This window comes from Fusarium coffeatum (genome assembly GCF_003316985.1).
Source record: "Fusarium coffeatum strain FIESC_28 chromosome Unknown BRIP53273_contig_136, whole genome shotgun sequence".
Lineage (NCBI taxonomy): Eukaryota > Fungi > Ascomycota > Sordariomycetes > Hypocreales > Nectriaceae > Fusarium > Fusarium coffeatum.
Window position 1 is genome coordinate 280,852 of NW_022157929.1, and position 19,732 is coordinate 300,583.

Here is a 19,732-nt window from a genome sequence, read left to right on the forward strand (position 1 = left end):
CGTGCCTTGGAAGACATCACTCGACATCTATCAAAGGACTTCATCTTTTGGGCCAGTGATTCTATTCAGAATTTGAAGCAATCAAAAGAGACTGGTTCTTTGTTTTGTGGTTTTTGATTGTATCGGAATCATAACTGTTTGTGTTCTAGCGCCTGTTTGCTGCAAGCCATCTTCCACTTGCATCATCGCTGTTCCATTCATCAACAACCATTCCAGTCTTACTCGAATTCTTCTGATTTACTTCAACCTCCATGACGGATGTTTCTGAAACACATCGACCTCACTACCGCACTACGGCCCTCTTATCTCCCTGATGAGGTGCTTCTCTTTGTCCAGGACAACGTTGGTTTGTATGAGGGGTAAGTTGTTTGTTAGCGGGGCGTATTGGAACGTGAGTTAACAAAGACATAGCAAATTCAAGCTTCCCAATCAGCAGAATGGACAGGTTTACTTGACTTCACATCGAGTTTGTTATGTTGATAAGAAAGAACCTCGAACACATTCGGTGGCGTTGGACCTGAAAGATGTGGAGCGCTATGAGTTCTATGCCGGCTTTCTCAAGTCATCGGCCAAGGTGACTCTGATACCAAAGCCACCCAAACGATCATATCACAATCGTGGCATATCAAATGCATCAATCTCACAAAGGAACGGATCCCCTGCGCATTCTGAATCTGGGTACCGAGCACCTCCTGAGCCTCCAACTGTGACGAGTGCGACCTGGGTCTGCACAATATGCAGTTTCTCAAATCCAGTTCCATCCAACTTCGACCCAACCTCTGCCAATGCGCATACGCCTCTGCCTCCTTGTTTAGCTTGCGGTATCAAACCCACTTTGGCTCATGTTTTGAAAGCTGCAATCTCTGGTGCGAGTAACCGTTCAGCTGCCACGCCGTCTTTAGATTCACCGCTTCCGCTACGACCAGGTCAGTCTGGTACACGACCTCTTTCGGAGAATCTGGATCAATCACCGAACTCCAGCCAACCTGATGTTTCCAATGGCTCGAAATCATCTGCATCCTTCCAGTGTCCTCGTTGCACTTTCAGCAATCACCCCTCTCTGATGACATGCGAAATGTGCGGGGCGTCTCTGATATCCGAGAATGTCCCATCACCCATTCAGCAAAGCTCAGCAGCCGACACAGTTAGGATCGACTCTCCAGGCCCTGTCCTTGACCAGAGCAAGAGCAACAAAAACGGAAGTGATACCCCTGAATGCGTCAAGCTCTCCTTCAGGAAGGGAGGCGAGAAGATCTTCTTTGAGCGGCTAAAAGGTTCGATGACACAGCGCAAATGGCTACTCCGAGATGCTCCCCCAGCTCCGAATAGTCGAGCTGCGGACGAAGGACCAAATGATGGAGCCAGTGGTAGTTCAGGTGGGCGAACGAAGGGCGTCGGTATTGCTGGACTAGAACAGCTGGGTCTTAGCATGCGCAAGAACAACGAGCTGCTCATTGGCAGCGCTTTTGAGGATTTGGAGGCCCTTATGTCATCTGCTAAGGAGGTGATTGCTCTTGCAGAACGGTTCGCGCGACAAACAAACAATGGTCAAGGTAATGCTTCAGCCGAAGAGAATGCCATCTTGGCAGAGTCGGCAAGCCAACTTGGACTGGTCACAACAAAGGACATCGTGGGTGGTGGTGGTTCCGAGTCCCTATATCTGTCAGAACTGGCAAGGAACTTAGCTGAATTTCTGACTGATGACTCGAGAGGTGTGCTCAAAAAGGCGGGCGGCATTATCACTCTTGTTGATTTATGGGCCATGTTCAACAGAGCTCGAGGCGGCGTCGAGCTTGTCAGCCCTGCAGATTTCGAAAAGGCGGCCAGGCTTTGGAGCAAGCTTAAGCTGCCTGTCCGCCTGCGCACTTTCCGCAGTGGTGTCATGGTTGTCCAGAGTCGTGAACGTACCGACGGAACTACTGTAAGAGCTATACTCGCATGGTTGCGAGATCTTCACGAGTTCCCACCGGATCGTGAGGTGGCTTGGGACTGGCAGCAGTTTGGTCGTGGAGTGACTGCCCAAGAAGCCGCTGAGCGCTTCGGCTGGAGTCTCGGTGTTGCAGAAGAAGAACTGCTGATGGCTGAGGAGCGCGGGGAGTTGTGCCGTGAAGAGGGATTAGAGGGACTCAAGTTCTGGGTGAACTATATCAACGAGGGTGAGCATAAGAAACACAGGACCCAAGCCCAGAAGGACAATGATGAAGTCATGAAGGCGTTGAAAGCAAGCGGGCTTTTATAGAAACGCGTATACCGTACTGGATCTTACAGCGTAGACTTTTCTCGAGCGTTTCACCAAAAATCTAAAGAAAGAATTCGATTCGTGCGACGCACGCGGGTATCAGTTTTATTAGAGTTGCATATATATATACACCCATGCGAGTCCCCTAACTCCGTTTATATTTTCATGTTTTCAACCTGAACTCCATACCCCGATTTTGACCATATCATCAAACAACAATTGTCCTTCCAGAAACCCAAATAGCCATTGATCACACGACAACGTGGGTAGACATATGTTCCACAGCCTCTTTGATTGTGCGCAGCATGCGCTGATTGACGCAGAAAGGACACCTCAATGGCCTCTCATCTCTAGTGACAGGCGTTTCCGAGGCTATCGGAGTGAGGGTGAGATCAGCACCCAAGTCATGAGCTGGTGTAGTCGTGAAGCGCTGAATTGGAGAGGCACGCGGCGCGGTAGGAGTGGTCATGATGTTATTCATTTGAAGTCCATTTCGTTCAGCACGCTCGCGCTCCTCGCGCACAAGCGCAGCCTGCTCCTCGGCGGCTTGCTCTTCCTGTTGAAGCTGGCGCAAAGCATTCTGCAAGACAACTTCAGGGTCGTCATCAGCGTATATAGGTTGATCGGGCTGAGGCGGAGGGATTGTTGGAGGGTCGTGGGCCATCATGGGAGGCGGAGGAGGCTGTGGTGATTGTTGAGAGCCCGTCAATCTACGAAGGACTTCATCACGCACCAATGCACATGTGCCGAGACTGGGTTCGATACCAACAACGCGTAAGACTTCTTCCTTGATTGCTCCTGGGCTTGTGTCTGGGGAAAGATTCATGAATCGGGGAATGCAATCGGCCAAGTATCCTATATCTTCGGCAGGATTTATTCCGCCGTCACCATGGCGGCGTTGTCTTCGTATCAAAAGACCATAACGCTTCTTGAAGCGATGAATCCAGCCGGGGGAGAATTCAGGAGGGTTTTCATCTTTGTATCGAGGTAGCTGGCTGAAAATGGTCTTTGCCTTTTCTCCCAACTCCTCATTAGTCGGCTGACGTCCTGAAGCCTGTACTTGTTGGTACCAAATGAGAACCAGCTTTTCTACGTCAGGCCAGTTTCCATAGCGCAGGCGCGAACCAGATAATTGCGGGTTGTCACTATCTAGACGCGAGTATTTTGGTGACAACGAGTGTGAAACGGTAGATTGACTTATTTGCTGGCCGTACTGCGAGAAGAACCACTCGATACAGGCTTTATGCGAGGGACGTATAGGCTGACTATTAGCCCAACGACGCAGAGCTCGACGTTGATCAAGAGTCAGGGAATGCCTCTCCTTGGGGGAAGCGCCGACATGATCGCCAACGTGTTCGACAGACGAAACATCGTGGCCTACCTGAGCGACAGCAGCATCAACAGGAGAAAGGTCCGGGGCGGGAGCGGCAACAAGGGCCGGGTCGGTGGTAGCAGCCGACATGCCCAGGACGGCTATCTCCTTGAGGTGTGGGTTCTCGATTTTGGGGGTATTGGGGATGGAGAGGCTATCGTTGTATCCGAAGGACGTGCGCTTTGCGGGAGGTGGGATGTTTCGATTAAGGAGATGTTGATGGCTGTTTGGCGAAAGAATGTCGATGGCGGGGGCGGAGTAAAGCTTGGAACTGTGTCACGTGATATGCTCCAATGGAAAACAAGGCGGTACACGCAGCGGTTGGAGGGACGATTCAACAGTTGAAAGCAAAATAACGACAGTAAAAAGAAATCTTTCGAATTATTATAGCTTACAGTTATGTTACAGGATGATTTGACTATTCTGATAACAATATGTCGCCAAGCTTTGCTTGTTATGCAACATTTGAATTTCCCCAAGAATGATATGAACAAAACCTCGATATCTGCCTCCTCGATAACTTACTAGACTGAATCGCTAGTCTTTTAATGTTTCCAGCAACTTTGATAGAAGCATGGGCATCAACCAGGATTAACGACATAAGCCTGCTGGGATATAGACATGGGGTTTCCTTTTTTCGGCGAAAATTTGCATGTTACATAATTGTTATAAAAAGAAGAGACAAAATGGCTGCATATAATCATCATGCACAATTACTGCTCCCTTACGCTGTACTGTCACCAACAGATTAAGCTCAAATTGCCAAGTCTTTTGTTAGTCCTATTGTAACCGAGCTTAGTATATGTATTATGAGCTGTTTTTCTTTTTTAGCTCAGGAGCTTAGATGTTTGTCAATAAAGAGCTCAGCCAACGGTTGAAGTCTTCCAGGTGCAGGTGGATATAGATGGGATGGGAGGAAAGAATCCGGGCCGGTTTCGCACTGACATGACTCTGTGCACATTAAAATTGCAGCAAATGACCCATGACGAACGAAGGAGGAGGCTTTAGTAGTTCCTCATTCCTGGTCCGTTGACTCCTTACCAGCATTAATAACCTCAAACTATCGTGAGATGTCGTTAAAGCTATCCCAAGAAGACTCGTCAGGTTCTCATCACGCAAACTAAATATACTGATTACATGACTAGCGGCTTTAGAGATGCCCGTCAACTTCCTCTTCAGGTATACCCGGGTTTAGCTTGAACCATGTCGCCACTTGGCAGAGTTCCAGAACGTATGTGTAGGGATTCGACCTGCATGGCGATCTGCCGACAGACTAGACTAACACGTTCCTTACCAGCAAACAGAGTTTATGATATCTCTGTTCCCATTACGACCGTTGTCATCCATCCTTTTTTACTTTTCAACATGCCAAAACGTTGACGTTGAATGAAACGGCGACATTATACCTATTTGTGATATTAATTTTCTTGTCGTTGCCACTGATACATCCATCAATCAAACCTGATTACCTCTTTGTCCTCTCATCAACACGAATACCATAATCGCCCAATATGGCAATGGCCAGCGCTTTAGGGGAAAACGACGGTTCCCATTATAGAACACCCGGAACCGCCAGATCTTCAACAGCTGCTTCCACAACTTCCAGCTCTACCAGAATCGCCCTCTTCAATTCTCTCACACCATCCAGTACAGCTCTTGTCAGCGAGTGCGCAGATACACCTTACCGTCAATTACCGAAATCTCTCAAGATATCATGGCAATGGAACAAACTACGAACATTCTTCCTCGGCACTGAAGCCAGCTCCAAGATGTTTGCTGTAACAGAACACTCTGGATTATTTGGACGCACTTCTGGTGCGCCCTGCTTGCTCCTGCATAATGGCCCTACCGGAAAAGACGAGATATTAGCAGCAGCTGGTGAGACACTGCGAGATGGTCTGTCTGACCCAGGTGTCCTCGAAAGCATCGTCAATGTCTCTGGGGCACCCGGAACAGACAACAGAGTCGCTACCGAGATTGTTCAGGCACTATATGACGACGAAGAACAATGCATCGTATTCCGATTTGCAATCGAGTCAAAACCAGGAGAGCTAGGACAAGACGGTATCTTTACAAGAGAAGAGTTTGAATGGACCATGACACCGATACAAGCGGCAGCAGACGCCAAATACTGTCACGAATTCAAGCTTTACCGTGTTGGAGATATCAAGGCGCCGCTCGAGTATCTCGCTATGGCTTCATGGAAGGAGGCAGCATGGAAGACCTGCAAGATTGACTTCTCGGACAAGGGACTTCAACAAAATTATGGCAATCGGTGGTCTCTTATGGTTGTCATGTCTGCATTGAGGATGTGGCAGCTTGGTCGGTCAGGACAAGCATCACTAGAGTATGTATCAAATTAATTGATACTGCTCGATTTCTTTTTCATTTGTCAAGTAGCGTTTGCTTTTTTGATAGACAACACCAGCATGTAATAAAAGTAATAGACAGCGTGCATTCAACTTCATTCCAACATGTCCTCCAGATACTCAGCCTGTTTCGTTTCGACCCAGAAGTTTTGATATGACAATATCGTATTATTGAAGGCACGCAGGGAAAATAGATGGCCTACATCCATGCAGAAATGATTTGGCGGCTGAAGAAGAAAAAAATGTCGCTGATGCCTCCAATAGTGCATGCCACGTTATGTTCCTATGCTCATTTCACCTTGCAATTCAGCGCCTTTGGATCTCCAAATGTGCAAAAGACACTACGTCTATACTTCCTGATTCTGATTACAAAATCAATGACTGCCAAAGTAAGAACTGGCCACACTTGAGACGATTTACTCAATCATCCGAAATCTTGCTTCATCCAGAAAGTGTAATATACGGAAATACGGGCATTGATGATAGACGGCAGAGTACAAAATTCTCGCTGGGTCGCAAAATGTGCTCAGAAGACGGCCCAGTCTCAGTGCACCGTAGCCTTCAATAGCATGCCCTTGGCTTCAGATCGCAGCATATAAAACAATAATGATAGAGCGTCGCAAAGGTCAAGATCGGAGCCGAGATTCTGGTGATTTTGGTCTCACAAAAATCCCATCCATAGCCATTCTGGTCTCCAAAAGGCATTGTCAACTTGGCATGACGTGGAGTAAGCACGTAGATATAGACGCTCAACATCAAACTTCAGTCGGTCCCATCAATTGCATTGAATCGGGCTGTCGGGCGCATATTCGAGTATTTCACAGTGGAGAGAATCGTTTTTCAGTATCGTTATGCCACGATTGGCCAAACCGTCTTTTGTTGGTATCTGAATTCGACTGTCCGGCTCGATGGACAGCTTATGCTTCCATGACTTATAAACGTACACCGCATCCAAATAACCGCATAACCATCGTCCTCGATTAAACCGCTTAGTTCTTCTTGTCCTGCTGGTTGAGGAAGTCCCTGCCATGATGTTAGTCCACAATATTCCAGCACGGTCGGGTGAATTCGCGCACTGGATGAAGTCGGCCTCGTCGTTGCTGGAGGCATTGATAGGGGGAGTAGCGGTAGCGGTGGGCTTAGCAGAGCTGCCAGAGGTGGCATACTTGACACCGGCGAAGAGGGTTCCCAACCAGGCCATGGCGAGCTATTGTTCATGTCAGTTTTAAACAGGTTCAAGGATTGCGGCGGATGCAATTGCGGAAGTACGAACGTAGTGGCCGCCGACCTGCTTGCCGGCAATGGTGTAGTAAGCGATACCAGCCATTTTAAATTATAAGACGAGACCGGGAGGGACGAATTGGGTGATGGACAGAGGGCAATGGGTGGATGTTCAAAGTGTCGCGGTTGAGATACTTTGCCGGGCTCTCAAAATCAACTGGAGCTTGTGCCTGGAATTGCAGGCCTAAAGGTACCGACCTCTATTGGGCGTGGCGGCTATTCCCCGGCAGACGGTCCGAAAAATAACCAGAACACAGAAGTCTATTGACAAAATAACTTAGACCTGCTTAGGCACTAAGCCCCGAGCCGACTATCCTAACTTTTATGATTACCTTAGCTAAGTCTTGCTTTTTCTGTGACCCACCTGCCCGGGTCATTTACAAGATCGGGATCAATCGGATCTACGGAAGCAACGTCACTGTCACAGGGTTATCTTATCGAACTTACCTGCCTTCCATACCTGCTGCAGCCTACTGTGGATTAGGTAGGGTAGCGGCGGGCCATCAAAATGGAAGCTTCTACTGCTTTGAGAGAAGACTTTTGTCTTTTTGCTACCTTTCCAACTATCTTCAGTTGTATTTGACCAGGTGAGTAACAGACGAAATGTCCTCTAAGGCCTAGGCTACTAAAAATAAAATAGCCTAAGTGCTGGTCTAAGCTAACATAAAGTGACCAGATTATTTCGTCCCTTATTGTCTTGGATACCCTGAGGACTCCTTGTACAACTTTCAGAATGTGGTGGGGGAAATCGAAAGACCCCAAGCCGGAGGAGAAGAGCGAGGTTGCTCAGATCAAAGACAAGGTCGCCGAGAAGCTCCCTACGAAAGAGAAGCTTCCGACGAAAGAGCAACTTCATCACGGAATCCAGGACGCTGTTAATCAAACCGGCAAGAACGGAAATGTCTTCGATGACATAACAGAGGGCTAGTATGTAGCTGCATATGCGACTTTGTCAACACCAGTTAACCAAGCATAGCGGTCCCGATTCAACAGACACCAACCTTCGATATGCGGCCTATGCCACGCGAATCCGCACGATTCTCCTCTCTGCGCACCGATACGTCGCTTACACAAGTGAAATCGGTGAATCCTTCCGACCCGTAGCTCACCCTGGCCTCGTTCGGGGTGCATACGCTGTCTCTTGGCTGTATCTTATCGGCGATGTCTCATACGAAGGTTACAAGTCATACTGGCATAACCAGCGAATCTTGAACCCCAAGTTGCAGCTCACCCCTCATCAAGAGAAGGTTACTGGCCTTCCCGCCGTTGAGACGAGAGCGATCGCACCTGGAATGGTGGCACCTTTGGAGGATTGGCGCACCGTCATGATCCAGCGCGGAATTTTCCAGAGCATTGCGAGTATGGGACTGCCTGCTTACACGATTCACACCGTTGTGAGATATTCAGGCCGAGCCATGAAGAATATGAAGAACAAGACTATTCGCACATGGGGGCCTGTCGGCTTGGGTCTCGCGGTAGTCCCCTTCCTCCCAGCTATGTTCGATGAGCCTGTCGAGAATGCGGTTGAGTGGGCGTTCCACAAGGGATTCGAGACCTTCGGAGGAAAAGCTGCTGTTGGAAATGCGCCCATGACGGGTCGCGAAGACCTGTTGGCGAAGAGGCCCAAGGAGAAGGAGCTCTAGTGGGTAACAGAGGAAATGTCCTCTAAGACTTAGGCTACAGAAATACAGTAGCCTAGATGATGGTCTAAGTCAGCATAAGGTGACCAAGTTGTTTCGTCTCTTATGCTTTCAAAGGTCAATTCTTCACCCTGCGGGGGCTGTAATACGAGTATTTGTACGACCTGGCGTTCAGGGAATGTTGAAGGCGCTCAACTCATTTTCCGGTATCTTACGGAGCACACTGTACTAGATAGATATGATCAACACTGAGTGCAGAGATGCTTACAAAAAAAGACCACAAACCCTCAACGTTACGATACTTACACCACGAAAGCGAACCTGCTCCTGGGTAAGAGGTTCTATATCCTCAATCAAAGGGCTACCAGATAACAGTCTAACAGAATAATGGTCTAAAGGTTAGTGTATCGAAACAAAATGATCTAAGCTCTACTCTAAACTATCATAAAGAAATAGTGAACTGCTATCACAACTGATATACAGGGATATAACCCTGTGCATGCATCGTCAGTGAGGTGGGGAGAACGGAAGACCCCGCGATTTACTCCTGGTCCCTTACAGGTGGCTATGCCGATGCGAATGATGATCAAGCCTCCCAATTCCGCTCTTGAAAGTTCACCAATAATTCATAAAAACCACAGTCGCATCCTCGTGTGCTTTTTGTGCCAGCGCATGCTTATTTTCTTGCATTGAATGTCGAAGCTTGTACCACCCAACACTCGGTCGTATTTGCCAAGCTTGGTCATACGCGGACGGACACTTCTAGACATTTCCTCGCCGCCGCCTCCTGTATCTGTCATCTGCCTACAAGCATCACACACTTGCGACAACACATCTGCCTACTTTCCACCATTTCGCTCAGCGCTATAAAGCATTAAAAAACATTCATCATGGCGTCATCAAATACTCCAGAAGCTCAAGATACCAGCTACGTCGAGATGGACGACAAGAACGAGGCCACTCTGATTGGCAAGCACTGCGAATACGACTACTGCAACCAACTCGACTTCCTACCCTTTTTCTGCCAGTCCTGCCGAAGGACATTCTGTCTCGATCATCGAACCGAAACTTCACATGCATGCGCAAACCCTGGCGCTTGGGCGGAGCGAAAGCGACTTAGAGAGCTCTCGCAGCCATCTATCGGTCAAGGAAGGGTCCTACGGGACAAGGTGTCCCAGAAGCCTTGTTCATCGCCTGAATGCAAGACCACAATCGGAACATCTTTGACGCCTGGTGTACACTGCCAAACATGCAATCGAGATTACTGCTTAAAGCATCGTCTTAAGGAAGACCATGACTGCAGCAACTTGGTACCCATTGGAGCCCGACCTATGCAATTTGACGTCGGTCAGAAGACAAGGTCAGCATTCGATAAACTACGCGCATGGGGTACAGCGAAGAAGGAACAAGCAGGTAGAGCGCTGCCAAAACCGAAACCAACGTCAGCCTCCGCGCGAATTGCTGCAGTGAACAATCTCAAGAAGACAGCTAAAGGCGATGCCAAGACCCCTGTCGAAAAGAGGGTGTACGTGTACGTGGAAGCCGAGGCGGAGACAGCCAAGGCCAAGTTCCCCAAGGGGGAGTTCTTCTACAACAAGGATTGGGTTGTAGGCCGAGTGCTGGATGCTGCAGCAAGAAGTCTGCAAGTACAGAACATAAACAACCAAAGTTCTGACGAGAAAGATAAGCTACGCGTGTTTCACGTAGAGGGAGGCAGAATTTTGGAGTATAATGAGAAAGTTGGGACTGCGTTGCAGAGTGGAAATACTGTGGTTTTATTGCGTGGCGTTGGGCCAGCTACCCCAGACCTGATTGAAGCATGAGTTGGTTTGTGTTTTGTGAACAAGCGATAGAGATGCATAGATGGCGTTGGGCAATCTTTGATACCAGAGAATTATCATATCAATTGTCTTTTAATCAATTACAAATCTTTAACTGCATTGTTGTGTTCTCATCATGTTTTACTAATCTATTTCGTTTACTCGAACATCAACAACTACTAATAACCACCGCTACCCTACACTATGTACGACAGGTGCATCGCATATCCTCGTCTCAAGAGCCAAGCTTAGTTCATGATCAATAAATACTTGCTGAATTAGCGATATGCCTTTTTGAGACCAAATTGTACTTTTAGCATCTGCTTCACAGGAAGGTACTGAATTACATGGTCGCTTGAGTCGACTTACACGCCACAGCCAGTTTAATTGAATCACGTGAACACGTGTTGCCTGGCGTTCATCTATGACGACGTACCCACTGCCTGCTTTCTTATTCAAGGAAACAATAATTAAACACATCGCATAATGCGACAATTGCATTTACGGTATCAGCATGCCTCCTCTTGTGCCGCGCAAACGTTTGCGTGAGTCGCCGCCACCTGGACAAGGTAGAGCATCAAAAGTGGCTAAAGACAAGTCCGATGCATCACGGCGCAAAGCAACTCTCTACGACGACTTAGACGCATCGGCAACGCCTAATTCGAATTCAATTCTTCATGGGTTCGACAACGATGACGATGACGGAAGCTCTTTGACATCTTTGTCAGATGATGAATTTGAGGATGTTGTACCGCCAAAGAAATCTGAAGGCGCTGAGGATGATTCTGGGGACGACGACGATATCGAGTTTGAGGATGTTGAAGCGCCAGTTGCAGCTTTGCCGGACGCTCCAGTAACTTCTGGGGACTTGGAGTTGACACTTACTCGAGATACACGAATCTCACTCACGAATACCTCCGACAGAAAAGGACCAACGAAGCGCGAAAAAAAGGTTCGACATGCCTCGCATTGCGTTCATGTTATGTTACTCCTTTGGCACAATGCTACTCGAAATTCATGGCTTTGCGATCCTGAAGTACAGGCGACTATGATTTCTCACTTACCCCCGAGGCTTTGGGACGAGGTGGACCGATGGAGGTGGAACAGCGGACTCGAAAAGAGGCCGACACCTAAAAACCCGACAAATGCCAAAGTGAAAGGCAAAGGCAAAAAAGCACCCGACAGGCGAGCGCGCGACTGGGGCGCCGAGGCCGAGAGACTGGAAGAAGGGGCTGTTGACATGAGCCATGGAGACCCCCTATTTCGACTCATGAAAACACTGGCTGCCTGGTGGAAACAGCGATTTCGAATCACAGCGCCGGGGCTAAGGAAATGGGGATACATGTCTCTTGAACGTCTGGATCGACTAACAAAGGCGCAAAAAGCAGAGCCCCATGATCCGGAGCAATTCGGCGAGAAGATCGAAGGTCTAGAAGGGTTGAGATATTGCGCTCGCAACTGCCAGGGAAGCCGAGATGTAGGAGCCCAATTATTCACCGCTTTACTTCGTGGACTGGGTTTGGAAGCACGAATGGTCGCGAATTTGCCCTGCTTAGGTTTCGGGTGGACCAAACTCGAGGAGGCCGAACCGGAGAAGACCGATATTACCCAGACGAAATCGACACCAGACAAACAGACGAAGTCAGCTACAAAGAAGGAACCTAACAAAAAAGCAACACAGAACAAAAAGCCGACACGAAAAGCGAAGGCGAAGCCCGAGGTCGTGAGTGATTCGGATGGCTTGGAGCTTGAGTATAAGAATAGCGATGACGAATCGGTTGAGATGGAAATCACGCCGCGAAAAATATCAACCAAGAAATATGACGCCGACATGGATTTCCCACATTACTGGACAGAGGTTTTGTCACCAGTCACTAATAAGTTTCTGCCCGTTGACGCAATCGTCAAGAATGTGGTTGGAACAAATCGAGATTTGATCGAGTTCCTTGAACCACGTGGAGCGAAAGCCGACAAGGCACGTCAAATAATGGCTTACATCATTGGCTATTCGCAAGATGGCACCGCCAAGGACGTCACAGTCAGGTATCTGAAGCGCAATACACTTCCTGGTCGTACGAAGGGAGTTAGGATGACGCCAGTAAAGGTTCCGGTCTACAATCGGCATGGGAAGATCAAGCGGTACGATCAGTTTGATTGGTTCAAGACTGCGATTTCTGGATATAGGAGAGGTAGCAAGAAACATCCTATAACCGAGATCGACGAGGCCGAAGAAGCGACGGACCTGAAGCCTGCTAAACCAGAGAAGAAGGAGGTCAAGGAAGGCCAGGAGACTCTGCAATACTACAAACAGTCCAAGGAGTTTGTACTCGAGCGTCACTTGAAGCGCGAGGAGGCTCTTAACCCCAATGCGAAGCCTGCAAAGGTGTTCAAGAACAAGATCAAGGGTGGCAAGGTGGAAGAAGAGGATGTATTCTTACGCAGGGATGTTCTGAATGTCAAGAGTGCTGAAACTTGGCATAAGCAGGGTCGGGCGCCAAAAGCTGGGGAGCAGCCGTTGAAAAGAGTCCCGTATCGTGCGGCTACTTTGAATCGTCGACGAGAAATCATGGAAGCGGAGGCTGCAACAGGAGAAAAGGTTCTGCAGGGTCTTTACAGTTGGGAACAGACAGACTGGATCATTCCGCCACCGATCAAGGATGGAGTTATTCCCAAGAACGACTACGGGTATGAAGAATTATGTGTGTCTGGCTCGAAAGTCACTAACTGTGTTATAGCAATATCGATTTGTTTGCCGAGCATATGTGTCCAAAGGGCGCTGTGCATGTACCTTTCCGCGGGGCAATGCGAGTATGCAAGAAGCTCCAAATCGATTACGCCGAAGCTGTCGTGGACTTTGAATTCGGCCACCGCATGGCTGTACCTGTCATCCAGGGTGTTGTCATCGCCGAGGAGAACCATGATATGGTCATGGTAGAACTTGAAAAGGACGAAGCAGAGCGCGCACGGAAAGAAGACGAGAAGAGACGAAAGAAGGCATTGGCCCAATGGCGCCGCTTCCTTATGGGAATGCGTATAGCGGAACGGATCAGGCAGGAGTATGGAGAAATCACCGACGACATATCTGTGTTTGGGCATGCTAGGGACTCGGCCCTTTCGAAGAAGCCTGCGCCGGTAGAGGATGGGGATTTGGCTGGTGGATTTCTTCCAGATGGCTACGAAGAAGAGGAAGAGGAGAAAGAAGCACCGGCGCACCATACTTCGAGTTTCTTCCCCGCCATTGATGAGGACGATGATGGTGATGATGGGCTTTTAATGGAGCACGATGGGGCCGAACAAAGAGCCATGATACCAATGGATGTCGATGAAGAAGAAGCGCCCTCGAAGTCAGAAGCTGAAACAGGGCTGGACTCTGAACCACAAGCCAAGTCAGAGTTTGAGATGGATGCAACCCCTGAGAGAGAAGCAGTACCAGAAGACGAAGAACCTAAGCCAGAGCCAGAAAAGTCCGAGGCAGAATCCGAACCACCACGAACAAGCGCAAGATCAAGAAAACGAGCTCCAGCAAAACAAATCAAAAAGGAAAAGGAGCCACCTGTACGCGCCACTCGACGATCAACAAGGAGCGGACGCAACATCGTCTCATATGACGAGGATGTTGGAGGTAATGATGATGAGATATGGGATTCGTATGCTGAATCTGAAGATGATGAGTAGAATTGGCTTGGTGTACTCTAGAATTAATGTGATAGAATCAATGATACCTTTGGAGCAACGGAACTTGTTTGTAAACTTGGCATCACTCATATCGTCAGGGTGTCCAAAGAATAAGCCCCCAAAAGCCTAAGAGACGAAATACTTTAATTACTTTATGCCAGCTTAGACCATCACTTAGGCTCCTTTATCATGGTAGCCTAAATCTTAGAAGATTATTCTCCTATCACCCACCTGCTCCGCTATTGGTCCTATATAGAAATATATCTCTGAACCGCAATTCAAGGTATGAAAAGGCCACCATCAATGCATAGTGTTCGTATTCCCCTCGTATATTGATTGATCTGATCTATTGCTACTAAATATGCACTATATAACTCGACTAGCGTCGAGCGCTGTTCTTCAGTTGAGGGTATTGTTTCTATTATGCTCTTGGTCATTAAGCATCAAGGTAGGTTTCTTTGCCAGGCAAAGCGGTCCTAGGGATTTGGGTTAGGCATTGAGGGAGGGGGGCCTTGTTGCAAGTGTGGCTCAACTGGACCTGGCTGCAGAGCAACTGGTTGCGCCTGTCCTGGTGCCAGTGGAAGAGGCATAGGCCCGTTTGTAAAATTCCTAAACTTCTGCCACGCATTAAATATCGGCTGTCGAAAGTGGTCCTTCATGGCATCGAGTGCTTGCATCTGTTGTGCCTCTAGACTTTGTCCCAGTTGCTGTGCTCCCTGTGCCTGCTGCAGAGCTTGTTGGGCCCGCTCATGAGCCTGGAGAGCCTGTAGTCGGGCTTGCTGAGCCTGCTGTTGGGCTTGCAGACGAGCTTGAAGGGCTTGCTGAGCCTCTTGAGCCTCTTGAGCCTGCTGATGCTGTTGTAGTCGCTGTAGTCGTTGTTGCAGCCGCTCAACCTGTCGTGGTTGTTGGTACCACCTTCCCGCAGCATTTTCGCCCAGCCACACCGGTTCTTCGACACCGTCTCTTAAGCCATTTGCCGGGACTTGTGGTTGCTGGTCATTATCGCGACGAGGCGGTCGCCCGTATGGAATATGTCTCGCCGCAGCCCTCTCCAATCGACGATCCTCGTCTTTCTTGACATTTGAAGAGAAACTTAAGTCAAGAAGCTCGGGCTCAAGATCTGGGTTCTCCTCTAGAACCTTCTGCTTGGTCTCCTCTTCAGCTTTTTCGACCTCCCTTACATGTCGCTCGACGACATTGTCAAACAATGGACAATTGCCCGCTTTGCCCCCTCGTTCTGGTCGATCGAAATGATTGTAACCACAAGACTTGGAGCAAACGTAACATTGCACATTGCGACAGCCTGGCTTGGAACAAGTCATTTTGTTACACCCATCTTCTTTGATGAAAGGGGTGTTGCCTATAAAACTCATTAGCCACAGACGTACATTGCGATAGACGTTACGATACGAAAACTCACACTTGTTGCAATTGCGGATAAGGGCTTGTGACATAGCCTCTTCCACCTGTCTCCTGACAACCAGGCCCTTGTCCCGTGCGTCCTCTTCAGCGGCCTCTTCGCATGTCTTCGGGAGATGTGTTGCCAGGTTGCAAACACGACAACTTGTAACCATGCAGTCGGGCTTTCGGCACTGGAACTCCTTATTAATAGCCACTGGTGGATACTCTTCAGCATAAGAGCAGAATGGACAATGGGCAAGATCAGGTAACCCGGCCAGTCTAAGACACTCGTCCTGCTCAATCTTATCGAGTGCAGAAGCCAGTGACGGAGGCAAAAACTTTCCCCGCTCCTTACGAGAAAAGCCAGCCTTGCACCCCTCTGTCGACATGCACTCTAGTTCATGTTTGGAAAGACCAACCTGGATCTCGGCGTTTCGAAGGGCGCATTGAAAGCAAAAGAACTGGAAGCGTGTCAGTAAGAATGAAGTGATTCTATAATTTGATCCATGACAATCAGAAAGTGGGAAAAGCGTTCCCCATCTGGTCCCTCGTCCATCAAGTGAAAGACTGAACTGATAGGCTTGTGGTGTACTTACGTGTATGTCACCGCCGTTGCAATGAACTAACCGATTCTCTGCAAAGTCACCAAAACAACACTCACACTCTTTGATTTCGCCTCGGGATCTCGCCTCGTCAAAGTTTTGCTGCTCTATCCTCGCGTGCCGGCGGGTAGCTCTGGCGGCCTTGAGCTCCTCCATCAACTCTGCCTCTCCTCGTTCCCTTTCCAAAGATCTATCAGCAGACCTTATGGATTCGTCAATGTTCGCTTCCTTATATTTTGGTGGCATAACTGAGGGTCGCTTCTTATATGCCCAATTGAAAGGGATAGGTTCGCCTGCTTCCTCAATGATATCGTTGAGGGCAAGATACGTAGGGAAGAGAAGGGAGTTGTTTTTCGAAAGGACATGTTGGATGACCTTCATAGGGACAAACGGGAAATCTCCCGCAATCATGTGCTTCCTGTGTTGAGATTAACTTTTAGATGCGCCCTATAAAATGCAGGCAAAGCTTCTGTTGGCAACGCCAGTCTGTTGCTCCCCAAACAAAAATACCTTGCATGGCGAGGGTAGCTTAGGTACTCCTAGCCACGAACCACACCACAAACAGGGCGATGGCACAAGCCACAGAGACCCTTTGTAAGATGCGCCAAAGTATTGGGGGGTATGACTTACACGAAATGAGGATCTTTGAAACCCAGCCGCGGCTGTTCTCGATCTTTAGGGACGTATAGGCGTTTGGCCTGAAGTACAGTCTCTGCAAGATCGTCATCTTGTTCGCTGTCATCGCGCTTTCTCTTGCCGAGGGCTTGGCTCGCTTGTTCTCGCTTTGGATAAGTCTTCCCCGACTCTAGGAGGTCGATGATATGATTTATCACGGCCTGGGGAATGAATTCAAGTGGTTCGGCAATCGACGTGAGTGATTGTAGGCATATGTCTGGGAATAACGCTGTCACCTCCTGAGCACAAAGCTCTTGGGTATACTGATGTATCTCTTCGACGTCGCTATCGTCAGAGGTCTCCATATCGGCCGCCACTTTGTGTCCTGGTAGTTGTTAGAAAAGAAAAGGAAGAAATTTTGTAAGAAGTGTAGATATACTATTGTGTTTTATTGAGTAAGGCAAGAACGAAAGGGAAAGTGCTGGGGGCGGCCGCGGACCAGCTGCAACCCCATAGAAGTGTATTCATTGAAAGTCAAAGTGAATATGCAGTGCACTTGCATTGTCAATGCGACGATAGTTAAAGCAAGAGTTTGCGATCGGCTGTGACTTGCAACCTTTTTACTCACGCCAAGTGGCTTTCGCTAATAGGACTTGATTTCTTTTATGCTCAGTCTCTTGATAGAAGACTAATCTTCGATGCCAGACACTGCATAGGCTCGGGATGCAAAGAGTAACTTCTTTGTAGCAGAAATGTTTCCCTGTTAACCAGCCGCCCTGCCGTCATGGATCAAACAGATGTCCCTTTCACCACGACTTCGTAAGGTCCAGTGGTAGAGTATAAGAGATGAAATAGTTTAGCATCTCATGCCAGTTTAGACCACAACTTAGGCACCTTTGCTTTGGCGCTCTAAGCCTTAGAGGATGATTCATCTGTTACCCACCTGAAAGGGCCTTAGAAATGGATGCGATGACCGAATGGAGAGGTGAAGTTGTTATAGAGACTCAATCACTTGCCTGCTGTGACCGAATACGAAAGCGACGCTTCCTTTTGAAGCCCAGACAGAGCGCAACGGTCTGTAGATCTTGGTCTCGATTCGCTAAATGTATGATTGACTTGAATTCAAAATACGGATGCGAACCACTGGTGAGCAAGGTTGAGTTCTGTTGGAGGGTTCGAAAGAAAGTATTGAATGACCGAGGGTGTTCGATAGGTAGTAAGTAGCCAGATGTGATGCTGGATAAAAAACTGGCGTCGTTGAATCGCACTTTGGTATTAGTCGATTAGCGTTGCCTCTTTTCAACCTCCGATTTCACAAGCTTAGAGTATCGATCGATATGATCGTAAGGCTGATAGGAGGTGATTTGCGATGAAAGTGCAGAATGAATACGGATGAAAGATAGATACGACACAACCAAGTGCTGCAATACTATGTCGTCAACCAGAAATAGTCGAAATAAATACTAGACTGTCGTATGATGCAGATATATCAAGATGTGGAGTCGTGAAATTGGGGGAATTAATTAACTATATACCTCCTTTGGCGGTTTTGAGTTTCGAACCAGACCAGGCATTTATACAAAAGATACCAACTCTCCGGGGATAACCTTGACTTGTTTCGGGCATCTACAGAACAAGTGTTTGGAAGGCAAATTGGGCTAAGGCGGGAGTTCCGCTGCTAATTTGTGGCTTAATAATTTGATGAATGCTATTGGGTTTGATAGCATCATATCAGATGAGGGGGCGTCAGTTGATCATCCATCACTATATTTCAACTGCATGGGAGTAGCGATGTTGAGGGAACCAACAGAGACGTTTGTATACCTGGCTTGGCCTGTCATGTCTAACCGGAATCAGCATGCCGGCATATGTATTAGCATATGTATTGGCATATGTATATGTAGACACTGCAGTTGTGTTGCAGGAACTATATAGACCATACATGAACAAGTAAGTATGAAAGTTAATATCGATTTGTTCTAGATGTGTCTTCTACAAACAGCTTCATGTTAATGCCCAATAGTATCACAGGTCAGGCTGTGTGTAACTAACAAACGGTCTATCATCCTGCTGCTTGCTCGCCTAACAGCCAATCAGCCACCAGTCTTTGTCTTCAAGAGCGGCATGATATTAACTCTGAAAGGCTATCGCAACTTCTCAAGCAACGGATATCCGAATGTCCGTTCAATCCATGTCCTCCTAAGCCACTGACTGACGATTCTACATCGTGGAACCGGCTATCTATTCCGTCCGAACCGCTCATGCCACTTCCCTTTCCCTGGTGCACTCTTCGCCTTCTCGGGAACAGTATCCAGTTCCACAGTCTCCTTGATAGTAGAAATGATAGAGATGCCCTCAGCGAACGGCTCGTCTTCAGTAGGCGACGTCATAGGCGAGAGAAGCATAAGTGCATTTGAAGTATTCTTTTGGCGGAGCGCATATGTCTTGTTGGGTGTTTTGATAATAGCAGAGGTATCATTGGGCTCCATAGTAAGGCTGAACAAAGAAATTAGCGTGGTGCTCATATATCATATCAAGATTGAATGTGACTTACACGGGGGCGTCTTCAGCCTCAAGAATGTTTTGTAGATCTGGGGGTAGTTCGATGAGGCGGTAATTGGTTGATGAGGGATTGTGTTGCACGGGCATACCGCGTGATTGGCTCGCCATGATGATGAGTGTTTCCTGTGTAAAGGATTATGAGATGAAGGATTATGA

General features: G+C 48.1%; 9 protein-coding genes across 9 annotated transcripts; 5 read left to right on the top strand and 4 right to left on the bottom strand.

Moving 5' to 3' along the window:
- Window positions 1–258: 258 nt before the first annotated feature.
- On the top strand, window positions 259–2,239 carry FIESC28_06322 (uncharacterized protein; the record flags this gene model as incomplete). The annotated part of the gene is made up of 2 exons (XM_031160466.1): window positions 259–359; window positions 412–2,239. The coding sequence occupies 2 exons, from the start codon at window positions 259–261 to the stop codon at window positions 2,237–2,239; spliced, it is 1,929 nt and encodes a 642-aa protein (XP_031015512.1).
- Window positions 2,240–2,489: 250 nt separating this feature from the next.
- FIESC28_06323 (uncharacterized protein) lies at window positions 2,490–3,701 on the bottom strand (the record flags this gene model as incomplete). Its single annotated transcript, XM_031160467.1, has 1 exon — window positions 2,490–3,701. The coding sequence occupies one exon, from the start codon at window positions 3,699–3,701 to the stop codon at window positions 2,490–2,492; it is 1,212 nt and encodes a 403-aa protein (XP_031015513.1).
- A 1,421-nt stretch (window positions 3,702–5,122) lies between these two features.
- FIESC28_06324 (uncharacterized protein) lies at window positions 5,123–5,974 on the top strand (the record flags this gene model as incomplete). The annotated part of the gene is made up of 1 exon (XM_031160468.1): window positions 5,123–5,974. One exon carries the CDS (start codon window positions 5,123–5,125, stop codon window positions 5,972–5,974), a length of 852 nt encoding a protein of 283 aa, XP_031015514.1.
- Window positions 5,975–6,969: 995 nt separating this feature from the next.
- On the bottom strand, window positions 6,970–7,307 carry FIESC28_06325 (uncharacterized protein; the record flags this gene model as incomplete). The annotated part of the gene is made up of 3 exons (XM_031160469.1): window positions 6,970–7,003; window positions 7,057–7,187; window positions 7,254–7,307. The coding sequence occupies 3 exons, from the start codon at window positions 7,305–7,307 to the stop codon at window positions 6,970–6,972; spliced, it is 219 nt and encodes a 72-aa protein (XP_031015515.1).
- A 687-nt stretch (window positions 7,308–7,994) lies between these two features.
- On the top strand, window positions 7,995–8,904 carry FIESC28_06326 (uncharacterized protein; the record flags this gene model as incomplete). Its single annotated transcript, XM_031160470.1, has 2 exons — window positions 7,995–8,188; window positions 8,238–8,904. 2 exons carry the CDS (start codon window positions 7,995–7,997, stop codon window positions 8,902–8,904), a joined length of 861 nt encoding a protein of 286 aa, XP_031015516.1.
- Window positions 8,905–9,791: 887 nt separating this feature from the next.
- FIESC28_06327 (uncharacterized protein) lies at window positions 9,792–10,724 on the top strand (the record flags this gene model as incomplete). The annotated part of the gene is made up of 1 exon (XM_031160471.1): window positions 9,792–10,724. One exon carries the CDS (start codon window positions 9,792–9,794, stop codon window positions 10,722–10,724), a length of 933 nt encoding a protein of 310 aa, XP_031015517.1.
- Window positions 10,725–11,235: 511 nt separating this feature from the next.
- On the top strand, window positions 11,236–14,396 carry FIESC28_06328 (uncharacterized protein; the record flags this gene model as incomplete). Its single annotated transcript, XM_031160472.1, has 2 exons — window positions 11,236–13,406; window positions 13,457–14,396. The coding sequence occupies 2 exons, from the start codon at window positions 11,236–11,238 to the stop codon at window positions 14,394–14,396; spliced, it is 3,111 nt and encodes a 1,036-aa protein (XP_031015518.1).
- Window positions 14,397–14,872: 476 nt separating this feature from the next.
- Window positions 14,873–17,379, bottom strand: FIESC28_06329 (uncharacterized protein; the record flags this gene model as incomplete). Its single annotated transcript, XM_031160473.1, has 4 exons — window positions 14,873–15,756; window positions 15,817–16,258; window positions 16,394–16,817; window positions 17,030–17,379. The coding sequence occupies 4 exons, from the start codon at window positions 17,377–17,379 to the stop codon at window positions 14,873–14,875; spliced, it is 2,100 nt and encodes a 699-aa protein (XP_031015519.1).
- A 1,872-nt stretch (window positions 17,380–19,251) lies between these two features.
- On the bottom strand, window positions 19,252–19,684 carry FIESC28_06330 (uncharacterized protein; the record flags this gene model as incomplete). The annotated part of the gene is made up of 2 exons (XM_031160474.1): window positions 19,252–19,510; window positions 19,569–19,684. The coding sequence occupies 2 exons, from the start codon at window positions 19,682–19,684 to the stop codon at window positions 19,252–19,254; spliced, it is 375 nt and encodes a 124-aa protein (XP_031015520.1).
- Between the last annotated feature and the right edge of the window lie 48 nt (window positions 19,685–19,732).